General features: G+C 48.2%; 1 protein-coding gene across 1 annotated transcript; it reads right to left on the bottom strand.

Moving 5' to 3' along the window:
* Positions 1 to 408: 408 nt before the first annotated feature.
* LOC137522735 (indolethylamine N-methyltransferase-like) lies at positions 409 to 19,405 on the bottom strand. Its single transcript, XM_068242795.1, has 3 exons — positions 19,151 to 19,405; positions 15,043 to 15,250; positions 409 to 1,341 (listed from the first exon to the last, which is right to left on the bottom strand). The coding sequence occupies exons 1-3, from the start codon at positions 19,305 to 19,307 to the stop codon at positions 903 to 905; spliced, it is 804 nt and encodes a 267-aa protein (XP_068098896.1). The 5' UTR covers positions 19,308 to 19,405; the 3' UTR covers positions 409 to 902.
* Positions 19,406 to 22,982: the final 3,577 nt, after the last annotated feature.

Genomic DNA, 22,982 nt, shown 5'->3' with positions numbered 1-22,982 from the left:
ACTTTGCTTTAAAACATTATTTACAGCATATTATATGCAACCAGCATTTTTTTTTACTAGACCAGCATTGGAAGGGTTACACAGAGAGCTTTAAAGTTCCGTGGAGAGAAATGCTGGGCAGCTGAAGTTTAGATAGATACATTTAAGTAAACACAATGTAACAAGTGAGGAATGTGACTCACTCTCTCTCTGTGTCTGGGAGCTCCTGCACAGTCAAAGTGTGTGTCACATTCCACACTTGTTACATTGTGTTTACTTAAATGTATCTATCTAAACTTTGGATGCGGCAGCATTTCTCTCCATGGAACTTTAAAGCTCTGTTTGTAACCCTTCCAATGCTGATCTAGTAAAAAAAAAAAATGCTGGTTGCATATAATATGCTGTAAATAACGTTTTAGAGCAAAGTTGAAATGCAGGGTTATATTCCGCTTTAATTATATGCTAAATGCAAAGAAATGTAAAGTAGATTTCAAATGTGAAAATAGAATCACCTACTAAATTTGTCACGTGCTGGGAGTGCATGGAAATTGTATGAGTACTATTGCAAAAAAATGTACTGGCGGTTTTGCATAAGGGGTCTAGGTCCAAGGTGACATTTAAAATCTAAAGTAAATTTCATTCCAATTGTTATATAATTGACATTTTCTGTTTTCATCATCTTCTTTAATATGTTGCGTAGACTACAAGGTAGAGGTATGAGTTGTACACCTCTGAAACTGTAACAAGGAATTTTATCATGATTTCTGCTAATATGAAGATGAAGCCTAGGAATATTTGTATGCATTCTACTTATACATACTTGCTGATTAGAAGTTATTTTGGGTGTTCTTATAATACATAGCTATAGTGTGGATATTAGCACAGCAAATATTTAGTGGTAAGGATTTATCCCAAAGTCCCCCTCAAACATTGCGTTCTTTACGTGCCACCACAAAAAGGCTGGAGTCATGATTGCAAAGCTCATACTGCTCTTTATCATACTTTCTGGGGATGACTTCCAAATCCACAATGGCAAAACCTGTCTCAGTAATAGCACTTCTCATAAAGTCTTCAGTTAAGGCCAAACAGGAGAACCTCTTGCCTCCAAGTAAGTAAGAGCTACAATTAAGAATTTCAGATACAATCAGGTACCCTCCTATCTTTATCAAAGATGAGACATTTTTGAGTACTTGGCGATAGGTATCAAGATCACTACAAGCACACTCAAGACACCCAAGACTCATTACACAATCAACCTTGGGTAAAATAAGGGGTTCCATTGGGTTGCTTTTCAGAACATCACACTTTAGGGTTTTTTTCACTGTGTTTAGAAGCTTCTTTCTCTTTTCTTCCACCGTCATTCTGAAAAAGAACGTACCATTAATTTACTCATATGTATTGTCTATTGGTAGCTTATCTATTGAAGTAAGAGCTATTGCTTGACTATTTCCAGTCTTCTGAACCCCCCGTTTCTCCTTAATTATGTACCACAGCCAAAACCAAAGTCAGCTGTACCAGGTAAATGTTGTTTTCAGTAAGGTCTTATTCCCATGGGCAGGTGGCAGCAGTGGAGTTCCACCAAATCAAACCCACACTGCTGCCGGGAGGTCCCTCTTTACGTCTCACTGTAATCCAGAGTCAACTCATATCCACGCACACAGGTAGACATAAACAGATAGACAGGGACTCCCTCAGTGTCAAATATCTCAATCCAGCTTTTAATAGAATTCCAAGTAATAAAACACAGAAAAATTGCACTCACTTCTTTGGGTCCTAATTCCTTTAGGACCCACTGGCTATCACTGCTTCCCACCACAGTGTTACTAGTACACTCCAAATTGGTATACAAGGATCTTGCCCACTGCCCACTCGGCATCCTGCTGTCGTCTATCTGTTAATGTCTCCCTGTGTGCCTGGATGTGAGTTGACTCAGGATTGCAATGAGAAATGAAGAGAGACCTCCCGGCAGCAGTGTGGGTTTGATTTGGTAGAACTTCAGCGCAGCAGCACTAGCATTATTGATCTGGAAAGACTTCCGGGATATGGTCTATCTGCATGCAGCTGGGCTGTTCAAGTAACTTGGAAGGGCAACTGGGCTTGTTTTTCTTCAATTCTGTCTAGGTGATAGCAGTGGGTTCACCATTCGTCAACCACTTCCTTGAAACTGTAGGGCATTTTTGAGAGAGGGCAGTAGGCAGTGGTACTGTGGCTATTTGGCGTATCTGGGAAGTGGCTGCTACTGTGTCAACCACTGACACACTTTGTGCTAACAAATGCTGCCATATTTCTATCCTCATACAGCAGTTAATTGGCAGTTACTCCCTGGCAAATCAGTGGTTGAGCCACGCAGCAACCACATGGTTCAACAGCCCGTGTGAAAGATATGATTGCTTTATCCTGCATAACTTCACTTAAAGGACCACTGAAGTAGGAAGAATATGGAAGCTGCTATATTTATAGCCTTTTAAAAAATACCAGTTGCCAGGCAGCCCTGCTGATCTATTTGGCTGCAGGAGTGTCTGAATAACACCGGAAACAAGCATGCAGCTAATCTTGTCAGATCTGGCAATAATGTCAGAAACACCTGATCTGCTGCATGCTTGTTCAGGGTCTGATCAGTAGTACAGCCAGGCAACTTGGCTGTGCGTGTGCAAAGGGTTTACTGGTTTGCTAGCCACTCTCCCTTTAGCACCTCCCTTATAACTTATTTAGATGTGCTAACTTGCTCGCCTGGATCTATGTGTCTTTTCTAGTAGCTTACCCTTGTAGTCAGGGTTTAATTCAGTGCTTTCCGTCCTTCCCCTGTCTGTGACCACTGTCAGCATGCACACAGCTTTTTGGTTCACATGGATATATTTTGATAGCTCCCTTGTGGGATTAGTCTGATTCACTATCTATCCCAACAGTGGACAGAAGGATATGTGCTACTTAATCTTTAGATTTGATGCAATGAATGTTTGCAAGTCTGCATTATGCATGTTAAAGGGCCATAGTTAGGACACATACGCCTATGCAAGAGAATGTATTACTTTATAGCAAAGACCCTGGCTTTTAACTTAGCTGTAGGGATAGCTGTGGTTCCTGGATCAATGATTTGGATGAAAACATTTGCGTAAGCATATGAATGTGAGTGTGCAAAGGGCGTATGTGTCATTGTACCAAATTTTCATTGAGCCAAAAGATGGCTCACTCTGCTGCCACTCAAATCCTCAGAGGCGTTAAATACTATTCCCCCACTCAGAGGCGTCTCAGTCATCAGGCAACTATAAATATTTGCCTGGAGCGCCGTGGGTGGGGGAAGGGCGCAAAGCAGGGGGGGCACTCGCCGCGGCTGCTAATGCAGCCAATGTGTGTGTGTGTGGTTTTTTTTTCCATCATGCATGCTGGCCGCCTCTATGACATGCAGCTCAGCTCAGCTGTGCCGCCTACTGGACCGCCACGTCCCCTCTCCTCTCAGAGCGACAGAGGCATGGGGGGGGAGGGGGACATCTGTCCGCAGGCACAGCATCTTGGGGAGCGCTTCGGCAGTGAAACCGATGCTATACTTTACTAGCCAAGGCCCGTCTCTGCTATGTATCAGCAGCTGCAGAGCTCGGCACTTGGCTGCCCCGCCCCCTGTCTCTCCCCGGCTGTGTCACATCACACATAGCCTCTTTCTCATTGCTTAGCCCGGCGCGAGGTTTAAAACTACAGGAGGAGATCTGCTGCTGCTGCCAGGAATGCAGAGGCATAAGGTGGGGGAGATTCCATCTGTCCTCAGGTACAGCATCTGGGGGGGTGCTGCTCACATGCCTCCACTCATTGCACGGGTGCCTGGCACTGGCAGTAGTTCATGAAATAGCTGTAGTCTCCAGCACCCCCACCGCCCTCCCTCCTTCCTGTGGGTCACCTGCCCTGCCCTAAACACTGATAGAACTACAGGAAACATTGTGAATGCAGAAGACACACATACTGCTGTCCGTGTCTCTGCTTTACCTGAACTATTGACCCCTGTGTGTGCCTGTCCTGAGCTGACTTCCCCCGTGGAAGTATTGCCAGGGCCGGATTTAGGGAAAGGCACCCGAGGCTGGTTCCTAGGGTGCCAGAATGTTTGGGGCGGGTGGGGAGCCGCCTCTGCCATTTCCTATCCCCACAGTTTCCACAGACCGTTCACAGTTTCAACCACAGCCGCCCGCTGTGCACACTGCTGCCTGTCCGTGTGTGTTTGCAGCCAGCGGGCGGCTACAGAGAGGAGTCTGGGGAGGAGTGGCAGCGCTGTTACAGTGGCCAGTCAGTCTGCAAGGAGGGACACAGCAGCTGCGCCTGCACGGAGATCTCTCACGCCGCTGGGGCTACACAGATAGCAAGCCAGAAACCCCCCGGGCTCAGTCAGGCAGAGAGATCTCCGTGCACAAATCCGCAGGGCCACAGCAGCTGTTTGTCCTTCTCACCTTCCTTCCGAGTCCCGACACAGCCACACAGGAAATCAGTGGGGAGGAAGTGATCAGCTGCTCGGATGTTGTGTGTGGAGCTCACATGGTGGGAAGAGCCGAGGCAGAGAAGCATGGCTCTGGGTGCAGCTTTCACCATACACAGAGAAGAGAAGAGGCACCTCAGTGCAGGAAGCTGGAGGATCGGATTACTGGCTGGGAATACATCCTGTGACTACTGCAGCAGCTGCCAGCTTGTGAGTTCCTGCTATGCTTGTAGCTTCTGTGACTGCATGCTTGTCCCCCATACCCCTCTAACCTCTGCCCCCAGCACCACTCCATATCATGCTCCCATCATGCCCCCCTCCCACTCCACAGAGGCACCACTGTTCCCAGCATGCCCCCCAACTCCTTAGAGGCTACACTGTGGTTCAAGCATGCCCACCCCCACTCCATAGAGGCACCACTGCTCCCATCATGCTCCCCCTCCCACTCCACAGAGGCACCACTGTTCCCAGCATGCCCACCCCCACTCCATAGAGGCTCCAGTGCTCCTATCATGCTCCCCCATACTCCATAGAGGCACTACTGTGCCCAGAAAGCCCCCCCCCCACTCCACAAAGGCACCACTGCTCCCAGCATGTTCCCCCACTCCACAGAGGCACCACTGCTCCCAGCATGCCCCCTCCCCACTTCACAGAGGCACCACTGCTCCCAGCATGTTCCCCCACTCCACAGAGGCACCAGTGCTCCCAGCATGTCCCCCCCACTCCACAGAGGCACCACTGCTCCCAGCATGTCCCCCCACTCCACAGAGGCACCAGTGCTCCCAGCATGCCCCCACTCCACAGAGGCACCACTGCTCCCAGTATGTCCCCCCACTCCACAGAGGCACCACTGCTCCCAGCATGTCCCCCCACTCCACAGAGGCACCAGTGCTCCCAGCATGTCCCCCCCACTCCACAGAGGCACCACTGCTCCCAGCATGTCCCCCCACTCCACAGAGGCACCAGTGCTCCCAGCATGCCCCCACTCCACAGAGGCACCACTGCTCCCAGTATGTCCCCCCACTCCACAGAGGCACCACTGCTCCCAGCATGTCCCCCCACTCCACAAAGGCACCAGTCCGCCCAGCATGTCCCCCCACTCCACAGAGGCACCACTGCGTCTAGCATGTCCCCCCGCTCCACAGAGGCACCAGTCCTCCCAGCATGCCCACCCCCACTCCACAGAGGCACCACTGCGTCTAGCATGTCCCCCCGCTCCACAGTGGCACCAGTCCTCCCAGCATGCCCACCCCCACTCCATAGAGGCACCACTGCTCCCAGCATACCCCCTTCCCCACTCCATAGAGACACCAGTGCTCCCAGCATACCCACCCCCACTCCATAGAGGCACCACTGCTCCCAGCATGTCCCCCCACTCCACAGAGGCACCAGTCCTCCCAGCATGCCCACCCCCACTCAGGGCCGGGCCGAGGCATAGGCTGGAGAGGCTCCAGCCTCAGGGCGCAGTGTAGGAGGGGGCGCAGAATTAATTCAGCTGTCATTCCTAATTGTGTTTGAAGCAGAAAGAAATAATAAAAGGGGATACATAGCAGTGACTGCAGGCCAGATAACTAGATATTAAGGTGTTGGGGAGGTTGTGGGCCCTGTAGCGCCTCTTAGTCTAATAGCAATCAGTGTTTGATGGCTCGGGTGGCAGGGATGGAGGGGCGCACTTTGGCGTCTCAGCCTTGGGTGCTGGAGGACCTTGTTCCGCCTCTGCGCCCACTCCACAGAGGCACCAGTCCTCCCAGCATGCCCACCCCCACTCCACAGAGGCACCACTGCTCCCTGCATGCCCACCCCCCACTCCACAGAGGCACCACTGCTCCCAGCATGCCCACCCCCACTCCACAGAGGCACCACTGCTCCCAGCATGCCCACCCCCACTCCACAGAGGCATCACTGCTCCCAGCATGCCCACCCCCACTCCACAGAGGCATCACTGCTCCCAGCATGCCCCCCTCCCCACTCCACAGAGGCACCAGTCCTCCCAGCATGCCCACCCCCACTCCACAGAGGCACCACTGCTCCCAGCATGCCCCCCTCCCCACTCCACAGAGGCACCAGTCCTCCCAGCATGCCCACCCCTACTCCATAGAGGCACCATTGCTCCCAGCATGCCCCCCCTCTCCACTCCAGAGGCACCAGTGCTCCCAGCATACCCACCCCCACTCCACAGAGGCACCACTGCTCCCAGCATGTCCCCCCACTACACAGAGGCACCACTGCTCCCAGCATGTCCCCCCACTCCACAGAGGCACCATTGCTCCCAGCATGTCCCCCCCCCCACTCCACAGAGGCACCACTGCTCCCAGTATGTCCCCCCACTCCACAGAGGCACCAGTCCTCCCAGCATGCCCACCCCCACTCCATAGAGGCACCACTACTCCCAGCATGGCCCCACTCCATAGAGTCACCAGTGGTTCCAGCATACCCACCCCCACTCCATAGAGGCACCACTGCTCCCAGCATGCCCCCCTCCCCACATCATACAGGCACCAGTGGTTCCAGCATGCCCCCCACTCCATAGCGGCACCACTGCTACCAGCATGTCCACCCCCCCCCCCCCCCCCCTGTAGAGGTACCCTTGCTCCCAGCATGCTCCTCCTCTCCAAAGAGGTACCACTCCTCCCATCATGCTTCACCCTTCACTCCATAGAGGCACCACTGTGCTCCCCCCCCCCCCCCCAATAGAGGTACTGCAGTTCCAAGCATGCTCCTCCTCCATGTAGTATTGGCTTGTCCCCTAGAGCTGACTGGCGTAACCCCCTGGTCTCAATTCACATTGTAGGAGGTCTGGCAGCCAGCTCCGGGGCCCTGGGGGACAACCCGATACTATAAGGAGACGGAGGGGCATGCTAGGAACTGTGGTGCCTCTGGAAGGGGAGGAGCATGCTGGGAGCTGTAGTGCCTATGTGGACGGGGGGCCTATGATGAGAACGGTAATGCCTTTATGGAGGGGTAGGGGCATGCTGGGACTTGTGGTACTTCTATAGAGGAGGGGACATGCTGGAAGCTAAAGTGTCTCTATAGAGGGGGGCATGCTGGGGGCTGTTTGCAGTTTGCCCCGATGGAGACACTGACCCTGGCTAGACCATTTATTCTTACCCTACCCTGGCAGATACCCCTTAGTAGTGGGGAGCCTCTGGACATTCTCTAGAGCCATACCTCCCTATACCCCACTATTCTAGTGCTGTATCCCTCTCTGGACGAATAGGTATCTTCAGTACACAAGCGAGACCGTATCTGTACTGGGCATGTGCAAATAAGGTCCGCACATGCCCAGCAAAATGAAATGCATGGAGGAAAACAGCTACGTGCCTTAGTTCTACTGGGCATGCACCAAACTCACTTACGCATACCCAGTGTGGATATACTTGTCCTCAGCCACGCTTGCACAATAAAGAAACCTATTCGATCAGAGAGGGACCCACTGCTAAATGGTGGGATATAAGAGGGGGGTTATTGTGTTTTGCATTTGTGTATTGATATGGTTGGGGGGGGCGGCTGGTGGCAATGGGCCTAGGGCGGTAAAAAGTACAAATCCGGCCCTGAGTATTGCTACTGAAGGGAAGCCAGAGGTGATATGCCAGGTCTGGGGATGGCAGAAGACAAATGAAAAGCCTCTCATTTGATTACTCTAGGACAGTCCACCAACAGCCTGCAGAGATCATTCAGAAGCAGACAGTCTAGAGGTATGCAGGGCATTGTATGGGATGCACACGCACACATACAAACACATTTGCATAGTATACAGACACAAACACGTGCACAGAGTACATACACACACATGCACACCAAGCTTTATCTGTGTATGCTAATCCCTGATCTCCAAACCGATGCAGCCAAAAAGTGCTTGGCTATACTATAGCCTATCACACATTCCCAACCCAAACTAACCCCTGGCGCTCATTTATAGTATAGCTGAGCACCCATTCCTGATTGCCAAACTGACACCACCGAACATTGCTTGGCTATAATATAGCAGAGGGCTTATTACAGATAAAATCTTTGCTGTGCCGCTCTGGAATCCCCAAACAACTAGCCTGAGATTGGTAATACAATGGCAGAATGCTGGCACCGAAATTACGCACTTAGTGCCGCCATAGCGGGATGTTGCATTGCAGCCTGTGGCTGCACCCTAATAACCGGGCATGTCAGGAGCCCATTTTAAAGGACTACTGTAGGGGGAAAAAAACAGTTAGACTTACCTGGGGCTTCTAGTGATCACCCGCAGACGTCCTGTGCCCGTGCAGCCACTCACCGATGCTCCAGTTCACTTCTGGAATTTCCGACTTTAATGTCGGAAAACCACTGTGCCTGCACGGCCGTGTCCTCGCTCCTGCTGACGTCACCAGGAGCGTACTGCGCAGGCACAGACCATACTGGACCTGCACAATACACTCTCGGTGACATCAGCAGGAGTGAGGACACGACAACGCAGGTGCAGTGGTTTTCCAACTTTAAAGTCTGAAATTCCAGAAGTGAACCGGAGGCGGGGCCGGAGCATCGGTGAGTGGCTGCGCGGGCACAGGATGTCTGCGGGGGACCATTAGAAGCCCCGGGTAAGTTCAACTCATTTTCCACCGACCCCCCTACAGTACTCCAGAGCCAAAGATACTTACCTAAAGATAGGGAAGCCTCTGGATCCTCTGGTCCCTTGTAGCTGAGCACAGATCCCCAGACGATTGCTGACAAGGGCTAGTTGGTCATCTAATTGGGATCACAGTCCTCTTTTGTCACCAAGTGCAGCTGTACCTGTGCAGCTAGCAGCATGACTGTGCTGGTAACAAAGAGGAGCACAGCCCCAATGTGCAGGAAGGGGGTCCGTGCTCAGCGGCAGGGGACTATAGGACAGCAAGGGAAGCCTCAACAGGTTCCAGAGGCTTCCCTCTCTCTAGGTATCTCTTTCTGAACCAGAGCTTCAGCTCAGGTTTACTTTAACTGTTGTGGTATATTCATTATTGGATGGTAAAAATGTATGTGTGTACGAAGTGCATGTAAATGTTACCTACACACTGCGCACATTGCTTGTGTAATGCACTACACCAATAGCAACACATGTTAAACAAGTAATGTAAGCATTGTGTGCATGTGTTTTATGCAAACTGTGTAATGCTGGGCATCTCCAAAGTAAGCCTTGATCTATTCAGTACACTGACACTGTGCATAGATTTCAGTGTGTGTGTGTGTTGGGGGGGGGGGGGTGTTGTTGAGTTGGCCTGTCACTAGGTGGGTGAAGCAAGCTATGCTGGCCACTCTGGGCAGAGTTGTTAGGGCCCTTTTCCACTGGCTGTGATCCAATTCAAGAAGCGGATCGCAGCTGTTTTTCTAGTCGCTAGAGCACCGCATGTAAATTGTGGTGCTCATTTTCCACTACAACGCTTCAATTTTGGTTTGGTTTTTGCCGAAATGCGATCGCCGGCCAGCGCGATTCTCGTCGCGATTCTTGTACCGCGTTCCGCGGATAGTGGAAGATGGAGCTTGCAAGATTGCAAGCGCAAATCACTTGCATTTGCTAGTGTAAAGGGGTCTTAAAGGGAACCTAAACTGAGAAGGATGGGTTTTTCCTTTTAAAATAATACCAGTTGCTTGACTCTCCCTGCTGATACTGTGTCTCTAATACTTTTAGACACAGCCCCTCAACAAGCATGCAGATCAGGTGCTCTGACTGAGGTCAGACGGGATTAGCTGCATGCTTGTTTCAGGTGAGTGATTCAGCCATTACTGCAGCCAAAGAGATCAGCAGGACTGCCAGGCAACTGGTATGGTTTAAAAGGAAACATCCATATGCATCTCAGTTTAGGTTCCCTTTAAGTTTGAGTGACGCAGCAGCTGCTGCAGCACCACTGATGATGTTATCAGCAGCGAGCAGTCATGCTGTCTGAGGTGATGCTGCAGCATTGCTGCTGCTGAATCTTAGCCTCAGTCAGAGACAGAGAGACGCAGACCCAGAGATGGTACACTACAACTTTTTTTTACTTACCCGGAGCTTCCTCCAGTCCCTCGCCGTCATCCCATTGCCTTCCGTTTGTCCACAATCAGCTCCGATAACTGGCTTGTGTGTGCGTGGTGGAGGGCATGGTGGTGGGGGTTGAATAAGGTTTGGCGCTATGTGGTGGTGGTGGGGGTGGGGGGGATGGCACAGAGGGGTAAGGGCGCCACAGGTTTTCTTGCCTGGAGTGACAAAATGGCTAGAAAAGCCCCAGTCTTATATGCCCCTCACTCACTCTGATTAGCTCCACAGCCGCATGCAAAATGTTTAAGCCTAACCATGCTTTGCATGGTGTATTGTAGGTGGGCAGGGCTGTGGGAGGTTGGTGTGGGAGGTTGATGCTGGAGATTGTGGATTCGTGGAAGTAGATAAAAGGGCTCCCCAAGTCAGTGTTCAGCACCTTCCGTAACAGTTGTGAACAGGGGCGGCGCCAGGGGGGTGCTTTTGGGTGCTCAAGCCCCCCTAGAATTGTTCAAGCACCCCCAAAGCACCCCCTGGTGTGAACTGACTTCAGGCGTCTAAAAGACGCCGAGTCACTTCACAGCGGCAGCCCGAAGCAGCAGAGCAAGGCTACGGTAAGATGGCCGCCCGAAGCACTGCTCTGCAGACTTTGAGTCTGCAGTGCAGGGCTTCGGGTGGCCATTTTCCCGTAGCCCTGCTCTCAGCATGCAGGCAGGAAGTCACGTGACGTCGGGAAGGAAGAGGATCGTGGGAGCTGCGCGCCACAAGGAGGTCGGGACAGGAGGTCGGGACAGGAGGTCTTCTGACTGTAGGTGAGTAAATGGGTTTTTCTTTTTCAACAGGTGGTGCTGCTGATTGGGGTCATATCTGCTGAGGATTGTGCATATTGGAGTCACATCTGCTGAGGATTGGGCATATTGGGGTCACATCTGCTGAGGATTGGGCATATTGGGGTCACATCTGCTGAGGATTGTGCATATTGGGGTCACATCTGCTGAGGATTGTGCATATTGGGGTCACATTTGCTGAGGATTGTGCATATTGGGGTCATATCTGCTGAGGATTGCGCATATTGGGGTCATATCTGCTGAGGATTGTGCATATTGGGGTCATATCTGCTGAGGATTGTGCATATTGGGGTCATATCTGCTGAGGATTGTGCATATTGGGGTCATATCTGCTAACGATTGTGCATATTGGAGTCATATCTGCTAACGATTGTGCATATTGGGGTCATATCTGCTAACGATTGTGCATGTTGGGGTCATATCTGCTAACGATTGTGCATATTGGGGTCATATCTGCTAACGATTGTGCCAGTGCAGTTTCTAGGCTAAAATGCACCCAGGGCGAGGGTGTAAAAATTGCCCCCCCCCCCCCCGCGAGCAAGGTATGGGTGCCCGCAGTATAGGTTAGCCAGGTCTAGTTGCACTTAGTATAGGTCCCCCCAGTATAGGTAGCCAAGAATAGGTACCCCAGTATAGGTAGCCAGGCATAGGTGAGCCAGTATAGTTGCCCCCGCTATAGGTTAGCCAGGTAGGTGCCTCCAGTATAGGTAGCCAGTATAGTTGCCCCCAGTATAGGTTAGATAGGCAGGCGCCCCCGGTATAAGTTAGATAGGTAGGTGCCCCAGTACAGGTTATTTAGGTAGGTGCCTGCAATATAGGTAGCCAGTATAGTGGCCACCTGTATAGGCTAGCTAGGTAGGTGCCCCAATACAGGTTAAATAAGTGCCCCCAGTATAGGTTAGATAGGTAGCTGCCCCCCAGTGTAGGTTAGATTAGGTAGCTGCCTCCCAGTGTAGGTTAGATAGGTAGCTGCCCCCCAGCGTAGGTTAGATTAGGTAGGTGCCCCCCAGTATAGGTTAGATAGGTAGCTGCCCCCCAGTATAGGTTAGATTAGGTAGGTGCCCCCCAGCGTAGGTTAGATTAGGTAGCTGCCCCCCAGTGTAGGTTAGATTAGGTAGGTGCCCCCCAGTGTAGGTTAGATTAGGTAGGTGCACCGCAGTATAGGTTAGATTAGGTAGGTGCCCCCCAGTGTATGTTAGATTAGGTAGGTGCCCCCCAGTGTATGTTAGATTAGGTAGGTGCCCCCCAGCGTAGGTTAGATTAGGTAGGTGCCCCCCAGTATAGGTTAGATAGGTAGCTGCCCCCCAGTATAGGTTAGATTAGGTAGGTGCCCCCCAGCGTAGGTTAGATTAGGTAGCTGCCCCCCAGTGTAGGTTAGATTAGGTAGGTGCCCCCCAGTGTAGGTTAGATTAGGTAGGTGCCCCCCAGTATAGGTTAGATTAGGTAGGTGCCCCCCAGTGTATGTTAGATTAGGTAGGTGCCCCCCCAGCGTAGGTTAGATTAGGTAGGTGCCCCCCAGTATAGGTTAGATAGGTAGCTGCCCCCCAGTATAGGTTAGATTAGGTAGGTGCCCCCCAGCGTAGGTTAGATTAGGTAGCTGCCCCCAGCGTAGGTTAGATTAGGTAGCTGCCCCCAGCGTAGGTTAGATGAGGTAGGTGCCCCCAGGATAGGTTAGATAGCTAGCTGTCCCCTATAGTGGAGGGGGGAGCCGGAGCTGCGGGGAGGGCAGCCCGACCTCTCCCTCCCTCTCCCGGGCGCCCTCCGTGCTCCCCCCTCAGATGCAGAGCAAGCAGCCGGGAAGCGCTGTTTGCAACTCACCTGCCTGGCTCCAAGCGCTGCTCTCTCGCCGCTGGTCTGTCTCCTCTCTCTGCATACTGCGGATACACGCGGCTTCCTGTTTAGCCGGAAGCCGCGTGTATCAGCATGTATGCAGAGAGAAGAGACAGACCAGCGGCGAGAGAGCAGCGCTTGGAGCCAGGCAGGTGAGTTGCAAACAGCGCTTCCCGGCTGCTCGCTCTGCATCTGAGGGGGGAGCACGGAGGGCGCCCGGGAGAGGGCGGGAGAGGTCGGGCTGCCCTCCCCGCGACTCCGGCTCCCCCCTCCATTATAGCGCCCCCCTCCTAACAGCGCCCCGGGCGGCGGCACGCCCCGCACGGGGGTAGAAACGGCCCTGGATTGTGCACATCGGGGTCATATCTGCTAACGATTGTGCATATTGGGGTTATATCTGCTAACGATTGTGCATATTGGGGTCAGATCTGCTAACGATTGTGCATATTGGGGTCAGATCTGCTAACGATTGTGCATATTGGAGTCAGATCTGCTGAGGATTGTGCATATTGGGGTCATATCTGCTGAGGATTGTGCATATTGGGGTCATATCTGCTGAGGATTGTGCATATTGTGGTCATACGGTATCTGCTGAGGATTGTGCATATTGTGGTCATATCAGCTGAGGATTGTTCATATTGTGGTCATATCTGCTGAGGATTGTGCATATTGTGGTCATATCTGCTGAGCATTGTGCATATTGTGGTCATATCTGCTGAGGATTGTGCATATTGTGGTCAGATCTGCTAACGATTGTGCATATTGTGGTCAGATCTGCTAACGATTGTGCATATTGGGGCAGATCTGCTAACGATTGTGCATATTGGGGCAGATCTGCTAACGATTGTGCATATTGGGGTCAGATCTGCAAAATTATTGAACGTGTTTTTTGTTCAAATCTGCTCACATTATGTGCATTTTCTCGGGAAAGGGTCACCAAAACTTGGGCCTTCTGTCTTTGCGTTGCACTTTTAAAGGGAACCCGAGGTGAAAATAATATTGAGGCTGCCATATTTATCTCCTTTTAAGCAATACCAGCTGCCTGGCTGCCGTGTTGGTCCTCTGCCTCTAATTCTTTCAACCATAGACCCTGAACAAGCATGCAGCAGGTCAGGGGTTTCTGACAATATTGTCAGAACTGACAAGATTAGCTGGATGCTTGTTTCTGGTGTAATTCAGTTCACTACTGCAGACAAATAGATCAGCAGGGCTGTCAGGCAACTAGAATTATTTAAAATGAAATAAATATGGCAGCCTCCATATCACTCTCACCCCGGGCTCACTTTAAATTACAGTTAGCCCCGCCCTCATCTGGTCATGACCACGCCCATTTCTTTGCCGCGGCGCACGAGCCACACCCATGTTTTGCCGAAGCGCGCCACAGGTCATCAGCTACCCCGGAAATTGGTCCAGCACCTGCATAGCACCCCCTAAAAAAAATTCCTGGGGCCGCCACTGGTTGTGAACAAGCATTCAGACTACACAAAACAGCTATCAGCTGTTCAGTTTCAGCCACCCCAACTACCTACCTGCCTGTAACCCTTGACTTCAGATGAAAATGTAGCACTCAGCAGGTTAGTGCAGCTCTCCTTTCTTTGTCAGTTGGTTGTACCTTCTTGCACAAAATTTTGTGTCTTGCAAATAACATGGCTCATACAATGGGCTTGATTCACTAAACCGTTATAACTCATATCACGGCCGCGTTAGCATTTTTGCGCGCGTCTTTGCAAATTTATGTGCGCAATCACAAATTTACGCATGCAATTGCACGTGAAAATTTGCGATTGCACGCAAAAATTCACGATTGCGCACGAAAATGATAGCGCAGCAATGATATGAGTTATCACAGTTTAGTGAATTAAGTCCATTATGCATTAAAAATACAAAAATGTGCTACTTTTTCTTGCTAATTCTGCTTTAAGCTTTCATCTACTATCCTGCAGTTTAATGTAATATCAATGATGTCCCCTTACCCTTTTCCCTCCAGGTCACAGACTTTTTGTATAACCTTTGTCCAGTCGAATGTTCCAGGCTCATTTCTCAAGCTTCTCTCATAGTACTCTCTGTTACGATCAGTGTAGTCAGCACCAATGATCTCCTCAAAAGCTTCACAGGCTGAAAGATCCTGGTAAATGGTCGGACCATGACCAATGTCAATCAGAGTCTTTCCCTTCACACCACCTTTTGGGGAAATAAAAAATACAATTACCTAATTTACCCTAATGATGAGCGGACAATCAAATTATTATAAAACTCCTCGTGTACAGACTAGAACAATTTCATTCAAGGTGTCCACTGGGGCTACCTCAGCTGAGAATCAGGGTACAGTTGTCCCATACCCTTAAAGGGACTCCGAGCTCTGATTAAAAATAAAATTTGAACTTACCCGGGGCTTTCTCAATCCCAGCCCTGGTCGGGACGTCCCACGCCGGCCTCCTGGCTCTTCTCCCGGCGGCTGTCCGCATAGCGCGGACAGGCCGGGCCCCCGGGCGACACTGGCGAGTGTCGGGGCTTCTCCTTCCCTATACGTCACGAATGACGTCACACGCCGGCCGCCGCGCGTCATGACGGCGGCCGGCGTGACAGCACGGCGCATGCCGTGCCAATTGTTGCCAATTCCTAGGGGTGATAGTGTTGTCGGATGGTATGTGTGCACCTTCAGTAGTAGCCTTTTTGAGAACGATTTTGACAAGCGATGTCTGGAGTAACTTCAGTTAATGCGATAAAAATCGTTTGTACATGAACGAGAACGATCGATTATTGCATGCACAACCGACGATCGTTCATACAAACATAACGAATGATTTCCAATGACGCGTGTACACGACCAATATCGTTAGTCATTTTTGATCCGTCCTGTTGGATTTTTTGTAGCGCCCAATGATGAATGACCAAAGTGTGAACAGCTAATTTACCGATATAGAATGATCATTCGACACAGAACGCATGCGCCGCGTATACAGCCGCGGACTTCTCATCCATACGCATGTGTTGAATGAACGAACTTTCTTTTTTTATAATTTTTTTTTTTGATTATTATTTAAACCGGTTCAGCACCGCAGTGCCGAAAATCTCATGCATCCGAGCAACGTTCACCTCCCATTCATTCGCCTATAACTTTATTGCTACTTATCACAATTAATTGATCTATATCTTGTTTTTTCCGCCACTAATTAGGCTTTCTTTGGGTAGTACATTTTGCTAAGAATTATTTTTTTATAAATCCATTTTAACAGGAAGATTAAGAAAGAAATGAAAAAAATTCATTATTTCTCAGTTTTTGGCCATTATAGTTTGAAATTAATATACGCTACTGTAATTAAAACTCATGTATTTTATTTGCCCATCTGTCCCGGTTACTACACCGTTTAAACCATGTCCCTATCACAATTTATGTTGCCGATATTTCATTTAGAAATAAAGGTGCATTTTTTTCAATTTGCGTCCATCACTATTTATAAGCTTATAATTTTAAATAATATAATAACATACTCTCTTGACATGCATATTTGAAAAGTTCAGACCCTTGGGTAACTATTTACGTTGTTTTTGTTTTTTTTATTGTATTTTTTTTTTATTTATTTTTTTTTTTATAAAAAATGTATGTGGGTAATTTTTGGTGTGTGTGTGTGTGGGGGGGGGGGGGATGCTACTTTTAAATGTAAAGTAATATAATTGTTTGTATTAAAATGTATGTGGGTGCAGTTTACTATTTGGCCACAAGATGGCCACAGTGAGAAAAGTCCTGGATGCGAATGTTCTCGCATCCAGGAACTAAAATGCAGAGGACAAGTTTCCAGAAGAAATACGGCGCTCTCTGGATAGAAAGCGTCAGTCTGCGGGGAAGTTAGATCGGTGAATGGGAATTATATTCCCATTCACTGATCGGGGGGCTAGCGGCGGGCGGCGGGTGCGTGCGTGGGAGCGCGCCCGATCGCGCGCACCATGCAGGGAAAGCAGCAGTGCCTATCTGGACGAGGAAGCTCGTCCAGATAGGCCGAACTGGTTAAAGTAAAGACACAGTCATTACTACCCACACTGACATAGCTACACGCTCTCATACATTCACACTCATATACTGTTCACACAAACACTTAACCGACGATCGTTCATATCAGTACATTAATTGGTCGGTCTATGTCGTTATACATACGTCATTTCCGATGTACAGTATCACACTTCCCTTAAAATATCGTTCTTTGCATCGTTTATGTGTGTATTCTGCTTGGTTGTTGAACGGTCGTTACTTTATTGTTGTCTATCTTTGATTGCTCGTTTAGAACGATCATGCGTTTAAAAATGATCTGATGTGTGTACTTACCTTCATGCATATTGCCGAGGGAACGGCTCTACCAGGTATGTCAAACCTGGTATTTGGCCGATGCCAAGTCTAAACCGGATTGCTTCGGACAACTCCAATAAAGAAACAAGACAGCACACCACTGGCTGCAAATATCTTGCTGTGTATTGCGGAAAAAGTACACTACGTTACGGATAAAATCCTTACACCTGATGAACTATTTTATCCATAACATGCAGTGTACTTGTTCCAAAATACACAGCAAGATATTTGCAACCAGTGGACTGCCACTTACATACCTGATGTTTATCTCGTTTAGGCAGAGAAAGAAAAAAAAGGAACACAGCATAGTTATTTGTGTGCTAGGTACTGTACATACACATGTCTATCTCATCATGTCACGTCACCTCGGGTATCCTTAAAATGAACACCAACATTTTGTTTGTGATGTCATCACTCAGAACACTCTTTTTCAATCTAAAGGGGCCCATACACTGGTCGATTTCAGGAATCGATCGATCAGAAATCGATTGTTTCAAATCTATCGATTGACTGATTTCGATGGATTTGATCTATCTGACAGGATGGAAGCTCTAGGTCGATCTGCTGGTGGTAGCAGATCCATGGCCCATAAAGTTGCATTGGATTTGATGATCCAATAATGCATTTAGACAGATGTCCAATAGATTTCATTCTGAAATCAATCTGATGGTCGAATCTACTGAAAATCGATAAGTGTATAGCAACCTTAACATTATTATGCTAAATATTTGTTATGCCTTGTACGCATGTTAGATGGCTCTCAGCTGAAGTGGCCAGTCAGAGTCACCTTTAGGGATGGGCAAGGGAGGCAGACGAGATGATGTAAATTGTGGAAATGGACAAGGGGACTTCAATGTTGCTATCATGTAGCACCAAGGCCAATGTGTAATTAACTTTCCTTCCTGCGTATTCTCCTAGGAGATGATGGTTCATTAAATCTTTAAAATAACTTTACAGCACTATGGCCTCGATTCATAAAAGTGCTGTCGGTAAGGTAAACTCGAGCTGGGAAACGACGCTGTCGGTATTTCAGCCTTCAGGGTGGTAATTCATAAAAATGTTTCTAGTTGTGATAGGCGTGCGGAGATATTCCGCTGTAGGCTAGCGTTAGGCTGTCGGGAGACATGCGGAAACAGGAGAAGCAGGCGGAGTCCCTCTGTGCGGTGTTCTCTCTGCAGCTGCTTGGGAGGTCTGTCCCATTCACTGCACTGTATTCCGCACGCTTCTCGCCACATCAGAGGTAGCGGTAATACCCGTCCACATACCGCTACCTCTAATCTTTATGAATTGACATTTGTTACTTTTGTTATAATAATCACTGCGCAAGGCGGTGATTTATCACTCTGCTCGCGAATGTCGGCTTTTCATGCGGAAAAAGCCTTTATGAATACAGATTTTGCTGTGTGGTCGGTAAAGTGAGCCGTTTTCAGCATTTCCGCATGCGGGAATGCTTTATGAATCGAGGCCAATGTAATTGAAAAAGTAGGTGAAAATAACTATCAAAATTACTTAAAGTGTTTTACTGCTTGCTGGTGGTATAAATGGTATTTTATTGACAAGGAGTGAAAATATCAATTAGGTGACAGCTCAGGAGAAAAAGTTGATTGCACATAGACACACACAAAACATACACAAAACACGCACATACGCACGCACACACGCACACACGCACTTCAATAATGAGTCTCAGTGATTAGTTTTGCCTAGAGCAACAGAATTACAATGGAAAAGATACTTACGAATAGTAAAAGCCTCACAAAGCTTTCTGAGTGCAAAATCGAGAAATCCATCAACCACCAGAAGTCCAGATTTGGGGTCATAGTAGATATTGCAGTAGGCATGTGGATCGAATATCTCTTGGTAAGTGTCTTTGTCTGTAAAATCTGTCTTCTCCATGACTTTGCAATGCAGATAGTATGAACACAGTATTCACTTATCTGTACATACAGCAAAGGAGGGGCTCCTGGATGTGAGCTAACAGACAAGCAGTTGTATTTTTGTGAAACAGTGGTATTTAGCCTTTTTTTTTTTCAGACAGAGAACATGCAGTGATTTGCAGTACAGTCAGATTTCGTAACTGGATCAGAGCCATGACTTGTTAACTGTTTCTTTCCAAGTTAAAAACTGGAAGCATAAAGGAAGGACAAACCTTACAGTTACATGTACCCGAGGCGGTGCGGGGGGTCAGATGGGACACAGAGGCATGTTCCCTGCTGCAGGACATGCCGCTGTGTCACCCCACAATGCTCTCTGCCCCCCCCCCCACCACCACTGCCAAGCTATAGCCCCCCGGAATTGCAACAATGATTGTCGCTGTTTTGGAGGGTAATGGGAGGCGAGAGGTATTCCCTGCTTAAACGCTCACTAGGAGCGTTCCTGCAGGCATTCCAAAGCTGCCATTGTCCTGCAAACCGTGCGGGGAAACTCTCCCATAGGAACCTATGGTGCCGCCAGCCGAATCGCTTACCTTAGCGATTCGGCCGGCATTGCCATCACTTTCCCTGCGGGAGCCTGCGTGGCACGGCTTCTGGGATTCGTCAGCGTTCCCGCTGACCAGGAGTTCCACTGCGCGTCTCGCAGCCGTGCGCAGTGGCTAGTGGAAACGGGCCCTGAATCTAAACACATTTGAATATATTTTTGTTAGTTAATTAAAAGCACAGAAGAAGGATTTGAAAAGGGAAGTAGTCAGGGGCGTAACAATAGACCTTGCAATGGATGCAGCCGCAGGGGGGCTCAGAAGCCACAGAGGGCTCCCTGGGGGGGGGGGGGGGAGAAGGTTATTTTCCCTGTCCTGAGAGACTGACATCTAAGGGCAACCAAACATTTTCTGTTCTCTGCACAATTGTTCTAATGACTGCCCCTACTCAGCCACTCCCAAAGGAATCATAACAAAGTTTTCAAAGTTTTGTAGACAGTCCCTATTCAGTGTTCAGCACTCAGCAGGGTCTTGTGTACAGTGCCCTACCCCCAGCTTTTCCACCCCCTTCCCCAAGTGCTGTGTTTTGCAGAGAAGTCTGCAGACGGAGAGAAAAAGCTTTCTGCTCTCTGCACAATTGTTCTAAAGGCTGCATACGCTCAGAAACTGATAACGAATCAGTTTTGTATATAAAGATTTGTAGAAAGGCCCTATTCAGTGTGCAGCAGGGTCTTGTGTACAATGCCCTGTCCCCAGTCTCTCCATCCCATTCCCAAGTGATGTGTACTGTAGCGATGCTGGAGAAGTCTGCAGAGCCAGTTCTGCTCCATCAGAGATGAACAGAGTGAGTGTAATAAGCTGAGGCTGGGAGAACACTCGTCTGTCAGTTTTCTGTGTGCGTTTTTCTGTATGCGTTTTCTGCACACCATGTGTGTCTGTATGTGTGAAAACATGTGTGAACAAGGATATATAGTAGAAAATATTTTTAAATAGACAAAAAAGTTTCAAGATGATCCCAAATTTTAATGTATCAAAAAGTTCTTTTGTAAAAACAGAATTCACAAATCTTCAAATGGATTCATCTTGGTAAACAACATCCCATTATTAGATACAGAAAACATATGACGAAGTATGCAGTTGTTTAGAACAACACTCTTTCCTGGTCCACCTTGCCTGTGTGCTGTGTCCCATGGTAGTCTAAGTGGTCTTTCCTGGCTTGATTTTGACCAGATGGTGCCCATTCTGTATGTTTTTGCCCTGTAGATTACAGATTATTTCAAACGTTTGTGAAGGCCTGAAGAAACACGCCTTTCTAAACAACTGCATATTTCATCATATGTTTTCTGTATCTAATAATGGGATGTCGTTTACAAAGATTAATCCATTTGAAGATTTGTGAATTCTGTTTTTACAAAAGAACTTTTTGATCCATTCAAATTTAAGATCATCTTGAAACTTTTTTGTCTCTTCAAAAATATTTTCTACTATAAATCCTTGGTTATATTATTGGTGTTGTGGTGCTCCATTAAGGATATGGTTTTTGGTCTCCCAGTTTTCTCAATTATTGTGTGAAAACATGCACGTTTTATAACAAAAGTTAATGTAATTGATAGAGAAAATGCATGCAGTACTTGACTGCTGTCTGTTTTTATCTGCATGGGGAAAACACATTTAAGTGTGCACTAGCCAATTGAATAACATTGGTTTTCGGTTTACCTGTGCAGAAGGGGGAGGGGTGGAGATTGTTTAATTCTGTTTTTCAAAAATTGAGTGGAGAATGGTATTCCATGGGAGATCAAGTACTGTTGGTGGGAGAGTAGGGGAGCCTCAGGAGAGCATAGGAGCCTTGAGAGAGCAGGGGAGCCTCGAGATTTCACTTTTACAGTTTTTTACAATTGCTTAAAGTGAACCTTAAGCCAGAAAAATAAAATGAGTTTTACTCACCTGGGGCTTCTACCAGCCCCCTGCAGCTGTCCTGTGCCCTCGCAGCCACTCACTCATCATCTGGTACCCCGCAGCCAGCTAGTTTCGTTTTTGCCGACAGGCCCGTCAGGACTGGCCTTACGTAGCTTTTTCTGCATTGCCGACTGTAATTAGCGCTATTGCGGGCCGCAACGCGTACATACGCGTTGTCGCATGTCTATGCGTGCGTAATGCGGCAACGCGTATTTTTGTACGCGTTGCGGCCCGCAATAGCGCTAATTACAGTCGGCAATGCAGAAAAGGCTACGCATGGCCAGTCCTGACGGGCCTGTCGGCATAAACGAAACTAGCTGGCAGCGGGGGACCAGAGGCTTAGTGGGTGGCTGCGAGGGCACAGAACTGCTGCAGGGGGCGGGTAGAAGCCCCAGGTGAGTAAAACTCATTTTTTTTTCCTGGCTTAAGTGTCCCTTTAAGCACAATTTTCTAAAAAAAATTTAAATTTTTCAAAACACTTCACACAATTTTCACAACACCACACACAAGTAGCACAACACCTCAGATTATGTGCAAAATGGACCACATTAGTCAAAACTGTACACTTTCTTGCCAAAACCATATTTTCTTGTCAAACAGATAAACATGTCATCATATGAGCAGATTCTGTTTAAATCATTTAAACACTCCAGTGTTTAATTTAAAACACTGTTAGCATTTCCATAGAGAAAGTGTAAAAATACATTCTTCAACACTACATGGTACAAGTTATTCAGACCAATGAAAATTTGTATTGCTTTTCATCTATTCAAGTCTGTTTGTGACAATTTAAAAAACAACAACATGTATTTACAGTAAACAAAGACACTTTTTACAGTTATCATACTGTATTTGCTGAATATACCTTTGTACTCTTAGGCTAACTGTAAAAACGTAAATAATTCAGTTCAAGGCTGAAAAAAATATAAACTCAGGCAATTTATTCTGGATGAAGATAGAATATGAAAAAAAAATTATATATATATATAGAAAAAAAGGAATACTAAAGGTGGCCATAGACCTGACAATTATCGACAGATTCCACATAGGCACAAATTTATCTCTAATTGAATCTGATTAGAGATAAATTTGTCTAGAGATAAATTTGTCTATTCATCGAAGCTGCCCATACATAGAGTTGGGTCGAACGGTTCGCCTGCGAACGGTTCCATGCGAACTTCCGTGGTTCGCGTTCACGT

This window comes from Hyperolius riggenbachi, chromosome 6 (genome assembly GCF_040937935.1).
Source record: "Hyperolius riggenbachi isolate aHypRig1 chromosome 6, aHypRig1.pri, whole genome shotgun sequence".
In the NCBI taxonomy this organism is placed as follows: Eukaryota; Metazoa; Chordata; class Amphibia; order Anura; family Hyperoliidae; genus Hyperolius; species Hyperolius riggenbachi.
This window is presented reverse-complemented; position numbering and strand designations above follow the sequence as displayed.

What these genes read in the sequence shown, in the direction of transcription:
- LOC137522735 (XM_068242795.1), bottom strand. Translation starts at nt 19,307, where the DNA reads ATGGAGAAGACAGATTTTACAGACAAAGACACTTACCAAGAGATATTC. An exon ending in TTGTGAGGCTTTTACTATTC is followed by an intron (nt 15,251 to 19,150) that starts GTAAGTATCTTT and finishes TTTCCCCAAAAG; the next exon opens with GTGGTGTGAAGGGAAAGACT. An exon ending in TGTGACCTGGAGGGAAAAGG is followed by an intron (nt 1,342 to 15,042) that starts GTAAGGGGACAT and finishes GTTCTTTTTCAG; the next exon opens with AATGACGGTGGAAGAAAAGA.